At 39.2% G+C, this 19,713-nt stretch overlaps 1 protein-coding gene across 19 annotated transcripts in view; it reads right to left on the bottom strand.

Annotated features, from left to right (window-relative positions):
• The window catches only part of CPEB3 (cytoplasmic polyadenylation element binding protein 3), a 256,089-nt gene that overhangs the window by 123,563 nt on the left and 112,813 nt on the right, over window positions 1-19,713 (bottom strand). For 10 of the 19 annotated variants that reach the window (XM_043987657.1, XM_043987655.1, XM_043987641.1 and 7 more), the window contains 2 exons: window positions 13,564-13,723; window positions 1,143-1,199 (listed from right to left, as the gene is read on the bottom strand). In XM_043987657.1, the coding sequence (XP_043843592.1) occupies window positions 1,143-1,199; window positions 13,564-13,723 (217 nt within the window). The remainder of the gene's footprint in view (window positions 1-1,142; window positions 1,200-13,563; window positions 13,724-19,713) is intronic. The other 9 variants (XM_043987647.1, XM_043987654.1, XM_043987650.1 and 6 more) reach the window with 3 other exon arrangements.

Genomic DNA, 19,713 nt, shown 5'->3' with positions numbered 1-19,713 from the left:
GGGTCTTTGAACCTGCCTGGGTGAGGAGAATCACATCATGGTGATTCCACAAATGTAGAAAATTCACCAAAAGCCAGGCCTAAAATAGTCTGTGGGCCAACACTTATCTTAATGACAACCATTATTTAATAATGTACTCTTGGGCTAGATTCTGTGGATATAGTGACTTAAGGGGCTGCTAGGATGGTGCAGTAGACAGAGCACTGCACCTGGAGTCAGAAAGACCTGAGTTCAAATCCAACCATAGACACTCACTAGCTGTGTGACCCTGGGTAAGTCACCTAACCCTGTCTGCCTCAGTTTGCTCATCTGTAAAATGAGCTGGAGAAGGAAATCCCCACATGGAGTCAGAAAGTGTCAAATGTGACTGGAATGACTGAATAGTAATAAAAATGATTTAAGTGAAGCGAGCCTTTTCCTCACAAAACTTATGTTCCTTCAGGAGAGACAGTATGCATAGAGAAATATATCTAGAATAAACACATGGTTAATTTGGGGGAGGGAGGCACTAGTAGCTGGGAGGAGGGGGAAATCAAGAAAGACTTCAAGGAGGAGGTGCCCTTTGAATTGAACTTTGAAGGAAACCAAGAATTATAAAAGATGGAAATGAGAAGGCATCACATTCCAGGCACAGACAGTACCCCCATATTAGGGAGCATAAATGGGACATAGAAGATCCTGTGTGAGGGATGACAAGGTGGCTTATACATCTGAAAAGGAGTGACATATGATAAGCCTGAAACATACACACTTGGACACCTGGAGATATGTATATGGGCACCACTCAGTCTTCTTCCTCTAACCTTATTTACTTTACCTCAGAAGCAGATACACTAATTTTCTTTTCCTGTAGATGCTTATGTTCAGGTCTGATGCCAATTAAATCATCACAAAATTTGAAGAGTTGAAAGAGACTTTAACTGCCATTTAGCTCAATTCATACCCAAATAGCAGTTCCCAAAATATGTTTGGTGTTTAATCACATTAGTATTCCACCTTATATCCAAAATCTACAGTCAAGGACTACAGCCAACACCATTTATTTGCTGGAAGGCTTTGAATTACAATGGATCAACTGGAAAAACTAAAAAACATACATAGACAACTTCTATTTTTAGAGATGATCTCAGACAAACACTTACTGTTAAGTGCCATAATGTTATCTGTTCCTGGGTGATGGAAATTTATTCCCATGCGCCCTAAAAACAAACAAATAAATAAATGTTGGTGAGCAGAAAAGGAAAAAAAACACCTGAATGTTCAACTTAATAGCCTCACAACCATTACAAGACAAGAACATTCCTAAGGAGCTAAAACAGCAAAAACCAGATGGTTTTATATCTTAAATCTGTTAGAGGAAACAACTGTTACCGAGGCTTTAAAAATAAAATCTATGCATGTGCAATAAAATATGCATGCGTGAGTCTCAGAACCGTGCCCCAATCCTAAGATTAAGTCAGAGGCTTCTGTCATAAAGCTCTGAGAATTTCGCAAACCCCAACATGTATTACTATACCAGAATTACAAAATGGAACTCTCTGGATTAAGCTTTTATTCTATATTTAACCTCTCTCCTTGACCTTTTTATCCAAGTAACAAAATGACACACATACACAAAGGTTATATATTTTGATACTTGGAGGGAACAGAAAAGGCAGGATTCTCACACTATAACACTAGAGATAGGGAGAAAGACAGTATAATGTACTCAATCTTTGGTGCAGGGCGGGGAATGGGGAAAGGGACACCTATGGTTTCTGTGATAAAGGGAACTCCTTTCCCTACAAAGATACAGAGATCTACCTAGTCTATAATGATCATAGAAAGTTGCCTGAGGCACTGAAAAGTTAAGAGAAATTTCCCAGGATCCAGGTCCTACTAAGGTCAGTCCAACATCTAGGTAGATAGCTTCAACCAATCATAGAATGTAAGAGTTAAAAGAGGCTAATCCCTTCGATTTTATTGGGTGGGGAAGCTAAATCCCAAGGAAAGGGAGTGATTTGTTGTCCAAGGTCACACAACTAGTCAGTAGCCGAGTAGGGCCTGGCTCTCAGCTCCAGTGATTCACGGTCAAATTTGCTGTTCTACTAGATAACCGTGCTGACTCTCCCTAAATTAAAGTACTCAGAAGTGCTATGTGGTCCTTGTTGGCAGCTTCCTAGAATGCTGGAACAATCACTTCTGGACGAATAAAATAGCAGAAGCCAGATACTTAGCAATTCTGCTTAAAAGATTCATAAAATATGTTTCTTGGAAACAGTGCTTTTAGCTTAAATCTCTGATTTTCACTCTTGGCTTTGCCAGGTGGGCTCTAATGACCCTAAGGCCAGTCACAAAATTCTCCAAATAGTATTTTATCTTCCCATCAACCCCAAAGCCAAGCTCTTATGTATTATCTCCCTCATCTAAATTGGGATCTCCTCCAGAGCAATCTTACTTTTCTATTTGGATCCCTCAGCTCATCACACCATGTTTGGTGCACACAGTAAGTACTTAATAAATGTTTTTTTCATTCATCCATTAGAAGAAAATTATACCACATAGCTACAGAAAGGGTGTTAACAATTACCAAAAGATTAGGGATCATTCATTTTTTAAAATGCTTTGGGAACTTGAGAGAAGAATGAAGCAAAAGCACCCCAGCCTTGACCCCAGAAAATTAGGCAGAGAGAGAGAGAGAGAGAGAGAGAGAGAGAGAGAGAGAGAGAGAGAGAGAGAGAGAGAGAGAGAGAGAGAGAAACATTATTAGTCTTAATTTGGAATAACTGCCATTTTCTAAGACAAGGTCATAGCAGTTGGTAAAACATTATGCAATAGCTCAGCAATACTGTTTAGAAACAAACAAAAACCATACAATCCAATAATTGTTTGAATCAGTAAAAGATCATCCCCTACTACAGAAGCAAAGATAAATATTTAAACCCTCTCTGCATCTTATTGGTAGGTTTAAAAAAAAAAGAATTTTAAAATGACAACAGAACAATTCCATCCTAATTTGTCAAAGGCTACCCAGGCCTTTAAGTAAGGTTTTAAGTCAAAACTAGAAGGTGGCAGTTTCTTTGTGCAATAGGAAAGACCCTGTATGACACAGCAGACTAAAATACAGAAAGGGTTTGCTGTTTCTTTTATTTTTGATATTTACTGTCTGCTTATAATCACCTTTTCAGTTTCCTAGTCCATTCAAAAAATCACAATTTAGATAGGAAAGGGACATAAATATCCAATTGCCTCATTTAACATATAATGAAACCGAGGCCCAGAGAAGGGAGTGACTTGTCTGAAGTCACAGGACGGATTAGGGGCAGAATTAGAAACTGGGTGGGTCTCCAAATCCCACAAATGGTTTTCAGAAAAGTATTAGAAGGCTTGGGAAAGGGAGGCCAGAAAAATCAACAGTAGTTAACCTAACATTGTTTAGGTTGTTCTACCTTCAATTTTGACTTGAGCGGCTTCCACTGGAATAAGCAAAAAATGAGACAGTGTTGTTGAAAATACCGTTACTGCGTCTCTAGGGAAGCATATCATATTGACTTGTCCATAAATATCATATTTCTAAAGCATAGAGGAAAGCATTTGAAAAGATTTCCCACCCAAGAATGATTAGTGAGTATTAAAAGTGAGGTATTCCATATAAAATCCTAAGAATAAAGGGGAAAAAATGACCTAAATATACATGCTTCTATCAATGAATTGTCATTTCCTTTTATCAGACACTAATAGCAGTTTTAAAAACCTTTTTAACAATTACCCTAATCCTGCAGAAGTACTTTCCAAAATATTTATGTTCAATTGGTATGCTTTACTATTTCATCATAAGTCTCTTAAGTTGTTTCTTTCAGTAGACTCCTGAACAAAAGGGAGTCATGGACACCCACAGCAGGAGGGTCATGGCCTTGCTTCCTGATATACGAAAATATATCATGGAGAGAAGTTCCATGGCCTTGCATGAATTTACACAAGCTTTCTGGGAATGGGGTAGAAACAGTTACATAGAGTTTTCAATAATCCACATCAATGCTCCTTCCTCCCCACGCTGGTTCAGATAATCAAGAGTTCATTTAGGTTTATGAATCCCCTGTTAATACAGGAAGAATGGAATGTTATTGGTTTTAGAGCTGGAAGGGAACTTAGGTATCATTTAGACCAATGGCTTCATTTTACAGATGAAGAAACTGAGGTCCAGAGAGGGTGTGACTTGCCCAAGATTATGTAGCTAGTGATAGGTCAGTTCTGGGAACTGAACTCAAGTCTCCTAACTGCTTTCAAGTACAGTTATCTTCACTGAATTCCAATAGCATCCATGATTTACTCCAAACTAGCCAGCAGTCCTACTTTCTCATTACTTCAATGCAAATTTGGCATGTGTAGAATCTCAGATTGTTAGAATGGGAAGAGCTTCTAAGAGACTGTCAAGCCCTGACTTCTCACTTTGCAGAAGAGGAAAATGAAATCCCCAAACTAGTCCAAAGTGATGCAGTAAGTTATTGGCAGAATCAGGCCTCAATACCAGGTCTCTACTCCTAGCCCACTGGTCTGTTCCTTTCATGCTATTAGAAGTCACAATGAAACCTATATCCATCAGCCACTGGGACTCAAAATGAATCTGTCCAAAGAACTTAAATCTCGCGATTTTAATCATAAATCAAAAATCCACCCAGCTCAATAGTAGTTTCTCTTATTTTCCTAACTACCTCTCTTTGAGCTTCAAGGGATACTTCCTAGTTCCAGTGTTTCTGGAATTTGCTCAACAACCAATATCTGCTCTATTCTGTGCCGCTTAATGTTTGAAAGGTTGATCACATCTCTCTCAGCTTCACCTTTCTTGACCAAAGTGCCCTCAATATTTCCATCTAACCTTACCCACAAGCATCTCTACCCTGTGTTCTTTTCAAGGGTCCTTGAGACAAATCCTCCTTGAGACACAGCAACAAGAAAGAAAACAGTCACCAAGAACATTAGTCAGTGTTTTGTACAATGGTGAGGTAAATTTGTGTATGTGCGCGCGCGCATGTGTGTGTGAGATCTGCTTCCAGACGACGCTCATAGAGTTTTTTTAGGCTTGGTGAAGACAGCAGCATTTTGGACTTTGCCTTCCTTTTTGGGGTAAGAACCATGTGAATTGAACATTAACACTAGGAAAGACGTTATAAACCAGTGGTACAATGGGAAGGACATTAGCTTTGTAGGCAGAATATCTGGGTTCTGATCCTGGCTCTGCTACTGCTTACTTACCAGTATGACCTTGGTTAAACTGGACTACCTTGCAGGGCCTCAGTTTCTTCATTTGTAAATTGAGGAGATGGAAGGGATGGTCTATATCCAAGATGTCAAACATGGTCCCAAATAAGATTAAAACATACTTACTATCTGATTTTAATGTATTGATATAGTCATAAAAAAAGTAGATAAACCTGCGTGGTTTTCTAAGTCAATAAGCATTTTTGTTGTTGTTGTTGTTTTTGGTGAGACAATTGGGGTTAGGTGACTTGCCCAGGGCCACACAGGTAGTTAGTGTCAAGTGTCTGATTTGAACTCAGGTCTTCCTGACTCCAGGGCCAGTGCTCTATCCACTGCGCCACCTTGCTGCCCCAATCAATTAGCATTTTGCAAGGATACTTATGTATGATTTACTGGGCCCCTCTTTCTATTTGAGTTTGACAGCCCTCATTTGTGACCCAAGGTCCCTTCTAACTCTAACGATGTCAAAATATGATTCTGGTTTTAACATCCTAGGCTACAGAGGTGGGGTACTGAGGCTCACAAATGCTAACTTAACCAAGGTCACAGATCTAGCCAGTTAATGTCATAACCAAGACCAGAATCCAAATCTCCTTGACTCCAAGATTGGTGTCCTTTCAGCTACCACATTGTCCATTAGCTCAGAATCTACTATTTTTGTAAGTGTAATTTGGAAATTTTTCTCTTAAATATGTCCAAAAAGCTCTATCCAAACCATGTATCCTCCAATGGTTTGGGGTTTTTTAATAGTTATTTTATTTAATTTTTTGCTTGGTTTTTTTTTTTTTTGCAAGGTGCAATGGGGATTAAGTGACTTGCCCAGGGTCATACAGCTAGTTAAGTGTCAAGTGTCTGAGGCCAGATTTGAACTCACGTACTCTCGAATTCAGGGCCGGTGCTTTATCTACTGCACCACTTAGCTGCCCCCTCCATGGTTTTTTAATAAAACCAATAATTATGTGTCTAGTTTCATCTCACTGTCAAGTTCTACAGTGACTTAAGAGTTTACATATTAATAGAAAATAAACTGCACTAAAAAGATAACCTGAATCCAACTTCAAAATAAGACAGCTTCTTCCCCCCCCCCCCTTTTGTCCAACAAATGCTGCTGTTTAATCAGCTGCAAAAATAGAATCAAGTGTGTGACATCTGGTGATTTTGGTTAATGCAGCCCGGTGTTGCTAGTGTGACATTTTGTCACCTGCCCTTGGTCTGCTATTTTTAAATTGTTCCTGTCAGCTATCTCCTAAGTGTACTGTAAAATATAAGCCTTAGAGAGCTAGAAAATAAACTTGGTAAAATGAGCTTGTGGAAATCCTACATGTGTCCCACTTTCCAACTATATAGTACCCAAAATTGTGAGGTTTGGGGAAGAACAAATTTTCACAAGGTTAATGATGTCAGAGTTATGAAGGTGCAAGTTTATTTTTAAATTTTTACTAGTATATATGTTTAATGATGTTAGCCATGGAAAGGGTTGACTATTCAAATAGTATTCTAGGTCACAAAGATCTAAATGCTGAAGTCACTTTTCCTAAAAACCTACAGATAAGTGGGATTTTTTAAATTAAAAAAATGTACATGGTAGGGATAGCTAGGTGGTATAGTGGATAAAGTACCGGCCCTGGATTCAGGAGGACCTGAGTTCAAATCCGGCCTCAGACACTTGACACATACTAGCTGTGTGACCCTGGGCAAGTCACTTAACCCCCATTGCCCCTCCAAAAATAAAAGGTACATGGTACCTCTTTAATCTGTTGATAGGACAAGAAATTTCCTAACAGTCCTCCACCTCTTTCCTCAAAGTATAAATGCATCTTACCTAATACAATGCTTCTTCCTGAAAAGACTAGAGTGATTCTGTGAATATTAAATCCTATTTCCCATCTAAATCATCCATTTAAAGCTGGAAGAGAGCACCAGTCCCTAGAGCTAGCCCAGTCCAACCCCTCATTTTACAGAAGAGGAAAATGAAGTCTTGAGGAGAGTGGCTTGCCCAGCGTAACTCAGGTAAAAAGTGTCAATCAGGATCTGAAACCATGTTCTCTGACTCCAGGAGTGTTGTGGGTCATATCTACATTGTGTACCTCATTGGTTTCTCATTGAATTTGACTGTAAAATTAGAGTAAAGTTCACAGTTTCCCTATTCTCAAAACATGTAAGAATGGATCCAAAGAATTTTAAATCATGTTGATAGAAATATGGTAATTTTTCTGACACAAATAATAGTCAAAATATCCACTGATATCAATTGCCTTAGGTTATTTTTATATTTTGTATATTAACTTAGGGGTATTTTTTAAAAAAACAATGGGAACGAAGCAGTAGGTGGACTGAACTGAAGGTAGTAGGCTAAAAAAAAAAAAAAAAAAAGACTGGCTTCTAACAAAGCCCTTCCCCAAGATTCTGTTGCTGGACTACCTATCTTTTTTTAGCTGCTCAGAATCTGATCCCTAGAATTCTGAGGCAGTGGCTGGCTTCTAGACATGGCAGAGATCTAAGGGGGCGGGGGGGGGGGGGAGAGAGAGAAAGAGAGAGAGAGAGAGAGAGTGTGTGAGAACACAAACACAATGGAACCCATGATTGAATCCAACAGTAAACAAACAAATGGGCCAGTCTGTATTGCATACCCAGTATGAGGGAGCACATTCACAGAAGTACAAGGCCAAGGGGACCTCAGAGGTTCTATGAAGCAAACCAGATGTTGTCACCTTCAGCAGTCTGATTTGTCCAGTTCCCAAGTGGCCCACTGTTATATATTTGATTTCTGCATAGACATACTATTATAATCATGAAAGGATGTGTCTTATCCCTTCCCCCCTGATCTCTAGCTATCATTTCACCAAGTTTTAGTTCAATTGTACATAAGAGACTTTTAATGGGTAAATTTACCAGAATAGCTAATGTTTCCCTGATTGTTTCAGTATATAAATTACATTCTAAAAACAAATCTATCAGTATTGATTCTCAACTCACACCTGCTCCTTTCATTTTGCTAATCTCAGTTTCATGGTTTTGTGGCCAGAATAGTTAAAGAAAAAGAAAATTCAGATAAAGAAATAGCCATTATGGGTAAGGAGAGGAACTCAATTAGGGCCACAGTACTGGGCTGTTTCCTTCGGTCTCTATCTGGTTTGTTTTGTTTTTGCTGTTTTAAACTCCCAATTTAGAGGCATGGTAGAAACAGGGATCAGAAGGAAAAACAGCATGAGGAGAACATAGCTTATACTTGGTTCTGCCTCCTGGGCAGTACTACCACAGCAAGATGATTAGACCTTGAGGTGAGCAGGGCAGAGGCCTCAGGGCCATCACCTCTGCCTGGTACATGTTACTGCAGACAGGGAACATGCCACTCACTATTCTGTCCTGCCTAGGCCTTTTAGTCCCCCTTATCGCTACCAACCCTAGGTGACAAGGTCAAAAATAAAGCCTTGTCATTTGGAGATTTCCCCTTGCCAATGGAGAATGGGAAAGAATGTGGTCAGACATTTTGATGTAGTTGAGGAAAGTATTCATTATAGAGCCAGAAGACCTGGGTTTGAATGCCAGCTATCCCACTTACTAGTCATTTGACCTTAGGTAAGTCTAAGTTCACCTCAGTGGGCCTTGGTTTCTTCTTCCATAAAATTAAGGGGTTGCAGGGGCAGCTAGGTGGCGCAGTGGATAGAGCACCGGCCCTGGATTCAGGAGTACCTGAGTTCAAATCCGGCCTCAGACACTTAATACTTACTAGCTGTGTGACCCTGGGCAAGTCACTTAACCCCAATTGCCTCACTAAAAAAAAAAAAAAAATTAAGGGGTTGCATGTGGTCTCTAAGGTGCCTTCAGTTTCCAACAGTCTGATTCTATAAATGGCATACTCTCAGTGTAAACACTTTAACATCATGGTGGTGTAAAAGAAAAAGCACTCACATTGGGGACAGCAGACTTGGATTCATGTTCCAACTTTGTAACTTACTACCTCTGTGTGGCCTTGGGTACTATTTGGGACTCAGTTTGCTCATCTGTTCAATGAGGGGCTTAGAGAAAATGCCCCCCTGAAGTGAAGTGACTACAGAAAAGCTCATTCAATACTTCTTGGGTTCAATATCTTCATTTCACTGTTTTCCTTCTAAAATATATTGTCTTGTCCTATGTATTCTCAGTATTCTCTCTCTCTTCTCTTTTCCTTGCTTTCCTCTCCCCTATTTCTCTCTCTCTCTGACACACACACACTCACACAGAGATATGGGTTCAAAGTACTGGTATTCACAGGACAACCAAAAAAATTCTCATCTATTTTTCTTCTATCTTTGTATGAAACAGAACAATTTTTGCCTAGAATGAATGAAAATTAATTTGAATAAAAGTATCCAGGCATTCTATTTTCTCAAAAATTTTACCACAAATAACAGATAATAATACCTACAGCAACCTACCAACTGGGGCAAAAAAGCCACTAAAACTTGTTATTTATGGCATCCATAAATTGTTCCCTTATTCTCTTTATTCCTCCCAGTCCATTTTATCATATTTTTAAAATTTAAATAAAAGAGGACTCTCTTTATCATATACATTTCTACTGTGAAATGGGATGTAGGTGAAATATTACTGTGAAGTTACCATTATTCTTACTTAAAGTATATTTATAGGATTTATTCTATATCGAGCTGACATTTTGAATTCTATTACCTTATACCTTGCACTATTCAGGAAAACAATTTGAGGAAGCCAACAGGTTTTTTTTAGGGTCCAACAATGTGATTTCATTAGTCTGAAGAACAGCCAGTTCCCTGAAGTGCCTGCCTCTACTAAGATACTCCACACAAATGCTCTGAAACAGAGGAAGAGAGTCACCTGGGGACTGAGGAGCTCTGTGATGTTATCTAGGGCCATGCTGCTCTGTTTGTGACTTGAACCCATGTGTTCCCTACAACCAAGGCAGTAGATGTTCTCTCTATGTGCTTCCTCTCTAAAAGGATAATTTTCTGTACCACTGGCACACAGAAGCGGTAGTGTCTTCAAAAGAAAAATATTTCCAGAAAAGCACTATCTTTCTGTGACAAATGTAAACTTTGAAGCTTGAAATCTGTTAGCTCCAAATTAGGATCCATTTCAGAATATTACAAGTGAAAGGGATTCTGAAGATCACCTATTCTAACCCACCCAACTTACCCATGAAGAAACTGAGGCCCAGGGAGGCAAAGTCACATGAAATAACCAGACCAGCTGGAACTAGAATCACTCTCTTGCTCCCAGTGCAGAGTTTTTTCTTTTTCTATACCATGCTCTCTTGACTGAGCTCTCAGAATTTTATGCATGTATCTACTAGTCATGATCCGGACAGGATAACTTTGGAGCAACTCAGATGAATGGGGATAGAGGTTTAATTTGGGATATCACATTCTGGACACAGAAAACATCACACCTCATAATTCAAAACTCATGATAAGTGCTTAGGTCTCAGAGGACAAATGACTGATGAAGCCTTACAAGGGGCCAGCCAGAGAATAGGCATTATTCAAGGTTCGAGTTCCAGAAATAGTGAGACAAATGTCTCATTTTCCCATTGTACTACATGTTCACTGAGGACTGATATTGTGTTTTACTAGACTTTCGATTCCTGCCCTCCCCCCAAAGAGGCTTAAACATAGAAGGTACTTAATCAGCTTTAATTGAATGAGCTTTCCATGTCTTAAGGGTACTATGCTCCTACTCCCTGGATGAAGGACTACAGAAAAGCTCATTAATACTTATACACACACACACACACACACACACACACACACACACACACACACACCATGAAGGATCATTCATGATATCCCTGATCTCTGCTTTCAGTTAGGAAACATCTCAAACTGTAATAATAATACAGAAATGTCAATCAAATGAGACACAGGTGAAGTGCTTTGTACACTTTAAAGTGCCATGTAAATAAATGTTAGCTCTGATTCATATTATTTTCATGTGCTCTCCTTATCTCTCAAATTTTTCAGGATGGAAATAGGAACCAAGAAGGAGACTCTTTACTCCAAGGTAGCATGAAACCAAGCCACTGAAGTGTTGGTGCAAGGGGCGGCTTTTTCAGATATTAAAGTAATTTGCACTCTTGCTGCAGCCCAGGTAGCCACAGCCACAGATAGAACATGAGGTGGTGCGGATAGGCACAACCTGCCTTGGTGAAAGCCTGCTGATAGCCAGCTGTCTCAGCTGAGCAGTCTTGGAAAGAAGGGATCTCATCTTGCCAAGAGTAATGGAGAAACTCAAGCAAAATGAAGACAAACCATTCAAAAATGGATTTTCACAACACAACAACAATTCTCCCCTTTGTGTGTGCAAACACAAAAACAGACACACACTAACACAGCTCCTAACTTATTCCTTTGACACTGACTTTAATGCCTTCCACATCAGTACAATTCACAATGATACTCTGGATAATTATTTCTGAAATTATAACCTGGTAAGCTTTGGCTTCATCTACTGTGGAAAGGGAAAAGGGAGGGCCCAACAAATAGGAGCTAAGGATTTTGGAAAGAGAGGAGCAGAGACCTGCAGCTATTTCTTATAGAGCTCAGCCCAAGAAACTTGGCTGTGAGGAGAATTATGGCACAATGAGGACGGTTTTAATAATAGTGATTATTTAAGGCAAATTATACATCTGTGGACAAATCACATCTCTAATATCTTCTTAGCATTTAGAAGGGAAGGGGCTGATATGAGGGATAACTTTCAACTTCTTTCAGAGAATACCCTCAATTCCTTTTCCTACATGGCCTGACAACTGTGTTCTCTCTACTGGAAAACAGGAAAGATACAAGATATTCTCTGCAATGGTAATGAAAAGAGACAATACCCTTGAGTGATCTTTGGAAAATCCTGCCCTTTATTTGAGAGTCAGATTTAGTCCTTGGGGCTGGTTAGAAGATGATGGATCCATATGATACCTCCAGAAGAGGGAGGTGTGTGTGTAAAAGATGGATGTTTCCTTTACTTCAGGGGTTTTAACCTGTAGACCACGGATAGATTTCATGGAGCCTGTGAACTTAGATGGGCAAAAAAACCTATCTTTATTTTCACTAACTTTTGGGTTGCTTTATATATTAAAAACATCATCCTGAGAAGGGCTCTAATAGCTTCATCAGACTACCAAGGGGTCCAAGACCCAAGAAGGGTTAAGAAGCCTTGATCAAGTGAGAAAAATGCTTGACCCTTTGGTTCTCAATTATTCACATGCTCCAATCAACCATGAAGAAGATACCAAATACACTATTAAAATATTTAAATGTTAGGGCTAGGAATGGAGTCTAATAGGTCATGGAGTCCCTGTGTCTATGAAAAGTTGACCTATACCTGGCCAGTCAAATCTCTACTGATTTTAAAGATCTCCAGAGGATTAAGTCCTAATGTTGCAGACCCTTGTGGTCAGCAGTCTTCCTTACCATTTTTTTTGGCCACACCTATGATTTCATCAATGTAGGGAACTCCCAGTGAAGAAATTCCTTCTACTAATAGAGATTAGTGAATGTTATACAACTTCTAGTCTTAGCTCAGAGGTGTACAGGATCACTGAGAAATTAAGTGTCTTGTTTGGGATCACACACCCACTATATGTAGGACACAATTCTTTTTTAAAAGATAAAATAATGTTTTATTTTCCCCCAATTACATGTAAAAACTTTTTTTTTTTTAACATTCATTGTGGAGGTAGTTCTTGAAAACCAGGTTTTCCTGACAAGGCACATTCTCATTTCTCTCAGTCATAGTGTCACTCACACTGTCTTCCTTATATTTAACCTGAATCAAATCTTGAGATTTAAGTCATTATTTTTTTTCTTTTATCAGTGAAAGTAGAAGATATCTAATTACCATCTTCTATGTAAATATCTTCAGATAGTAGAAAAAATATTTTTCTGTCATAAGATGGAGTCTTTTTCCTATAAAGTTGTTTCAAGTCATCTGTGGAGACTACTTCCAAATCAGTGATAGTGTCTGACAGAAACACATTGGGCATGCTAGTCCAGAAAAAAACAGCACAAGACTAGAAGGCTAAGTTCCCTTAGGCTCTATTGTTTTGGATTCCTCAATTGCTCTTGGGTAAGTCATTTTAAGTGGGGATCATATCAGCAACCGACAGACTTTCCAAAGGAATTTGAAAATTAACAAAAGTCAACCTTGATTATCTTGTATTGCAGAACCAGATTTTTATGAAGGAAAAAAAAAATCAACTTTAAATACATTCATGGCACTTTACTAGCAGCAAATTCATAGCAATTATTTTTTTTAAGAGCTGATTTTCATTTAAAACACCAAGCAAGGAATGGACGTATGAATATTCCTAACCTGCAAAATGATTCCTCCACATAATATCAGCGAAACTCATTGGTGGGCCACTGGGAGGGTAGTGTTTACCTTTCAGAGGCTCATGATCAGTCCTTATCATATCCATTAAAGAGTTCTCCAAAGAGTGCAAGTTAAATGTGTCATAGGGCCGATTCCGGTCCTAGAAACAGAAACACAAGACAAAAACAGCATATAATAAAAATGACTTCACAGAAAACACTGTATATTTTGCTTCCTAATCCCAATTAAGTGTACGAAACATATACAACGTGCTAATTACAAGCAAGGACTTCTACTTGACAACAGCCTAGTTACTCTTGCACACCTGAATAACATTGTAGAGGTTCTCTTAAAATGATCTTTAGCCTGCATGTTTCATTCATTTGGACTGGCTTTTTTTGCCAATTAAACTGCTAAAAAATATCTTATCACTTAGTTATTAACTCATTGGGCTTCTCCTTTTTATTCCTTTGCTTGCCATCCCATGGCAGTAAGAGGCAACAAAACTGAATAGGACAATTACCACCAACATAAGGAAGAAGTATAGGGGAAAATGGCAATATCACAATCTCCAACCTGGACAAACAAAAATTGACCATGTTAACAATGATGCGTTATTAAAGCTTCTACTACTTGATTCTGAGAAAAATCTCAGCTTTATTTGCTCCTAATCTTTCTTGACAAATGAAAGCTTTTCATATATGATCATAGGTTCTGGAATCCAAAGAAAATTTAAGAACTCTTGTCCAATCCCCTCATTTTACAGATAAGTGGAACCAAAGAACTACAGATATGAAGTGACAGGTCCAATATAGTTAACTACAACTTTAACACATAAAAAGGCTTATACCCAGGGTATTATTTTCACAGTGATTTATGGGATTATTCAAAAACAATAGGTATTTGAAATCAGTAGCATCACACTTGTATATACTTCAGGGGGCAGCAAGAAAATTGAGTTCTACAATACTGCTTTCAAAAAGAGATATTTGAATAATATATGGATGTGTGGATTTTCCAAGAACTTGGACTTGAATAAAAAGCTCAAGTTTGTAGAGTGGGTACAGCACTAGACTCAGAAGACAGACCTAGGCTCAAATCTTGCCTTAGACCCTTCCTGGCTAGATGACCATGGGCCTGTCACTTAACACCTCAGTGCCTCAGTTTCTTCATTGATAAGCTGAGAGGTTGGATTTGATGGCTTCTAAGTTTCCTTCTAGCTTTAAATCGATGACCCTATGATCCTATAAATATGATTTTTTAGCTCAACTGTGACAGACACATGAGGAACATCCATGTAAACCACAAAACTGGGCTCCTATATCAAAATACAAGAGTGCTCATGTGAGAAAAGCTCTTAGGTGTTGTGAAATGTGGAATATGTCAGGCTAACAGGGATATCAGGTTTTTAGAAGAGTATATACAAAAGCAATGTCCCTTTTTCTTATGCAAAGCAAAACTACTGAGGTGAGTTGAGCAAGAAATAGCTAGCCAATACCTCTGGTGCTGTATTTTTTTTTTTAAAGGATAAGTTCCAGAGAGAATTTGGAAATACTTTCTTCTGGCCACTTGGAAGCTCTTTTGAACACCCACAGAGAGACAGAGGATCCTAAAATCTGAGCATTTAAAGAACCCTTCCAGTAGGTTAGGTGTGTGTGTGTAGGGGGTATATAAGTGTATTATCATCAGTGTAGAAAACTCCGAGCATAAAAACTCCTTCCACTTAAGCAAACATAAAATTAATCTGTACTTGTCTTAGAAAGCCATCTGGGGACACTAAATGGCTAGGTAACTTGTTTAATATCACATAAAGCTGTCAGAGCAGGACTGGACCCTGTGCCTTCCTGACTCCAAGGATGCCCCACTAACCACCTTAAATATTATCTCCAAGTCCTTCATTTTACAGATAAGAAAATGAGGCCCAGAGAGATGAAGATAAGGTCACACAGCAAATAAATGCTTGAATCAAGATCTGATTTCAGCTTTTCTGATTGCAGATCCAGTGTTCTTTTGGCTGTGTAGTATTGGATGTGTTTACTGTCCAAAGCAGAAATGGATTATCTTTCAAACGAGAGGGGCAATGGCTAGCGCAGGCAAAGGAAGCAAATGTGGAAATATGGAAAGATCTATAAAAGTTGTGCAAACAGGCAGGGGTAGGGGAAGTAGTTTGGTATTATAAATAGATAATGCCCCAAAAGGGAACTGGAGTATCTACACATTGCTTTTGAGGATGTAAAAAAAAGTATGTTTATGTGATTCTAAAGACCATAAGGTTACAATATTTATTTCTGATTACAGAGGCTTTGACAAGCTTATTTTTTATTGTAAATTTTATGAAATGTGGGATAAAAAGTATTAGGGGCAGCAAAAGTCATCACATGAATTCAGATAGTTCTTCATGACCCTTGGTAACTGAACTACTAAAAGTTGGCAGACTAAGTAATCTTTTCCAACAATATTGCCTCTCCTTTGTTCCTGCCATTCCCCCTCCCATCAGGATGAAAATAACTTTTTCTTAACTATCTTCTAGTATCTTTGCAAGTCTCAAGTCAGTGGACACAAGTATTACTTAAGAATGTCACAGTTTCCAGAAATGCTATCTTATTGGTCCCAATACAAGTTATTGTATTTTTTTTTTTTTGGTAAGGAAGTCATAGGTAAGTGAGAGGTAGAATCAGGAAACAGAATGGCAGTCCATTCGCTACACTAAAAAAATTTTCTTAGTTTCCTTTCCTAATTCTATGGGCTTCTGGGTAATCTCAGTGGTACCAATGGCATGAGGGAATATTGAACTATTGGGCATAGGGGAGGAAGAGAAAGAAGCAGCTAGGAGAAGGACAAAGCCCGTCAACTACTCTGAGTCTTAAAGGAAGAAAAAGATTTCAACAGATAGAAATGAGGCAGGCAGGCAGGCATCTCAGGCAAGGGGAATAGTTAGCAGTCCAGTTTGGCTGGATCGTAGAGTACAAGGAAGTAGAATGAAATTAGACTGGAAATGAAGGTCAAAAAGTTTACAGAAGCCTTTAAATGTCAAATTAAATAGTTGGGACTCATCTAAGAGGCTGCCTGTTATAGTATGAACAACATTAGGTATTTGGATTCAGAAGACCTGGGTTCAAATTCTGACTATGCCACTTACTACTTTGTAACCTCAGACAAGACACTTCCCTCATCTGTTAAATGAAAAGGCTGAGATGGATGATCTTTCAGGTCTCATCTCATTCTAAATCTATATCACCACAGGTTTTTGAGGTCCTTGTGCATCAGAAAAATTATTTTATCATCTGTGTGGAATGGAGTAGACAGAGACAACTTAGGTAAGAGACTATTATGGTAGCACACCTCAAGCCATCATCTGCCTGGGAAGATGAGCTCGGAGGACTCCTACAAGGAGCACATAAGCATTACTGAATCTGCTGCTTAGGGACTTCTTGTGTGCTGACCTCTTGGCACTCAGCAGCATTTTGAATAGCTGAAGTTGCCAGATAAATTAGTGTTATTATACAAAGAGTAGACAGTGGGGCAGTTAGGTGGCACAGTGGATAGAGCACCAGCCCTGGAATCAGGAGGACCTGAATTCAAATCTGGCCTCAGGCACTTGACACTTACCAGCTGTGTGACCCTGGGCAAGTCACTTAACCCCAACTACCTCACCCAAAAAAAAAAAAAAGAAAGAAAGAAAGAAAGAGAGAGAAAGAAAGAGAGAAAGAGAAAGAGAGAAAGAAAGAAAGAAAGAAAGAAAGAGAGTATATGGTAAGAACCAAAAAAGGTAAAAGACAATTCATTTAGACCAATCTATGAGTATTATATGGTGGTAAAAGACAATTCATTTACAGTCCGAAGCCCCTTTGTTGGACAAACTGGATCAATGATCCCTGACTGTTGAAGTTGTAGAAATGCAGATTTCAGCTCAATGTGTAGAAAAAAATTCCCCAAAATTAGAGGTATTGAAAAGTGGAATGGGCTGCCCCAGGAGGTAGTTAGTTCCCCCAGTGATCAAAGTTTTTCAGCAGAGATTATATGACCACCTATCCAGGATGTTATAGGCCTGTGCTAAGGCAGATGACCCTTAAGGCTCACTCGAACTCTGAAATTCTCTGACCTCTCTCTATACTCCTGACTGGAACAGAACAGAAATAGGAACTGATGCAAAATGAAACCTGTGAAGTCCTAGAATGGCAGATTGGGGCTTTCAAGCCCATTTCTATTAAGGGCTGGTTGTAGAAATATAGCCTGTCTCTCTAGTAAGCATCATAACCTCCCCCCACAAAGAAATCTCTGTGGTAGAGTAGAAAGAAGAACCTGGCCTCACATCCCACCACTGATGCTTGCTACTTGCGTGACTGTGAGCAATTCTCTTCCCCTCCCTGGCCTCAGTTTTCCTCATCTGTAAAATGAAGGGAGCAGACTAGATGACCTCTGATGTACCTCATAGTTCTAAGTCTATGATCCCACCAGCTCTCCCTGTCTAGTTCTCCTGAAATCCCTACCATGGGAGGCCATCTAACCCCAGCCTCCTTATTTTCTGATAAGGCAACTAGAGTTAATAATTATAACCAACAAAATTCAACGTTAGTCCTCCCCACCTCCACCCTAATCTCAACACAGACTACCTGGAAGCCAAGCTCTAGTCCCCTCTCATTTGCCACTGACTAGTTTAATGGATTAGCTATTTTATAGTTTGGAGGTAGAGATACAGTATCCTGGGAAGGATAACCCAGTAAGAGACATGGAAGTTGGGAGTGAAGGGAAGAGGTCCTGGAGAGAGCACAGTCCTACAAAGCAGGAAACGATATGGTGATAACAGCAATCTAGGAAGGGTAGAGCAGATAGGACACCAAAGCTTGCCCCTGGGAGTGGGGTAGGACCCTAAACCCAACTTTACTGCTTTGCCTATGACCAGTCTTGCACCTGGTGGCCTGAAAGTCAAGGGAAGCCAGAGAAGCTTCTGTAAAAAGACCCAGCATACTTCAATGTGTGCTCATTTGGAACATAAACAAATCTCTGGAGTTTCACAGAACCAATTCTTATTAGTTTTGCCTGATACTCAACATGGGAAACACAGGACATATGAAGGGCATGACATGGAATTTGCAAAAGGTTGTTAATTGAACAAATGTCAGTCCTTGGAGAGACTTACTCATTCAAATTAATTCTAGCCATGCCTAGTCAATTTCTATTTGCCACATACTATTTATCTGTTTTGTTTTACAAGTAGCAAATTTTTCTAACATAGCTGAATGACCTAGAAGACAAGAACCAAATAGAAATAAAAGGACACAAGTAGGGAAACTATAGTCAAATATTTCATCTATCAAACGGATTTTCTTTTGATACCAAAATTAATTACTCATTATTACAACTCAGCAGTTTTCATTCGATAACCTATGTTAGGATTGTCCACTGACTTTTTTTTTTTTTAATGAGGCAATTGGGGTTAAGTGACTTGCCCAGGGTCACACAGCTAGTAAGTGTTAAGTGTCTGAGGCCGGATTTCAACTCAGATACTCTTGACTCCAGGGCCAGTGCGTTATCCACTGCGCCACCTAGCTGCCCCGTCCACTGACTTTTGAGACTTTCAGGTTCTATTAGCCTATCAATAGAAGGAAGGGGAGTTTAAATCACCATTTTTCCATAAACACATCAGGAAGCTTCTTCGAACTTTTCAAAAGAATGACTGCCTCTCATACTCTAATTCTGTATATTAGCACCGAAGAGGTCCAACCCTTTATAAAGAGAGCCAGAAGAAGCTACGCTTATACTATATTATCTTAGAGAAGAATAGAATGTCATGAACTTCAGGATTGAGAGGGATCAGCTCTAGAGCTGGAAGGGACTCTGGAATTCACCTAATACAATCCCTTCATTTTACAGGTGATGAAATCAAGGCCCAGTGAGGTTAAGGGATTTGTCCAATATTACACAAGTAGTAAACTAGTACCAGAGTTGGGATTCATACCCAGGTTCTTTGACTCCAGAGCCAGGATTCTTTTCCATGTATTTAATAGCCTAGTCCAACCCTCTCATTTTAGAGAGGAGGATACCCAAGCTGTAAGAAGTCAAGTGATTTATATCTCTAAGCCAGAAAGCTTAAGTGACAGGACAGGACTCTCAATCTCTCTCAATCTCTCTCTTAATCTCTCTCTCTCT

This window comes from Dromiciops gliroides, chromosome 2, assembly GCF_019393635.1.
Source record: "Dromiciops gliroides isolate mDroGli1 chromosome 2, mDroGli1.pri, whole genome shotgun sequence".
NCBI lineage: Eukaryota > Metazoa > Chordata > Mammalia > Microbiotheria > Microbiotheriidae > Dromiciops > Dromiciops gliroides.
The sequence above is the reverse complement of the archived record's forward strand: the minus strand, read 5'-3'. Positions and strand labels throughout refer to the sequence as shown.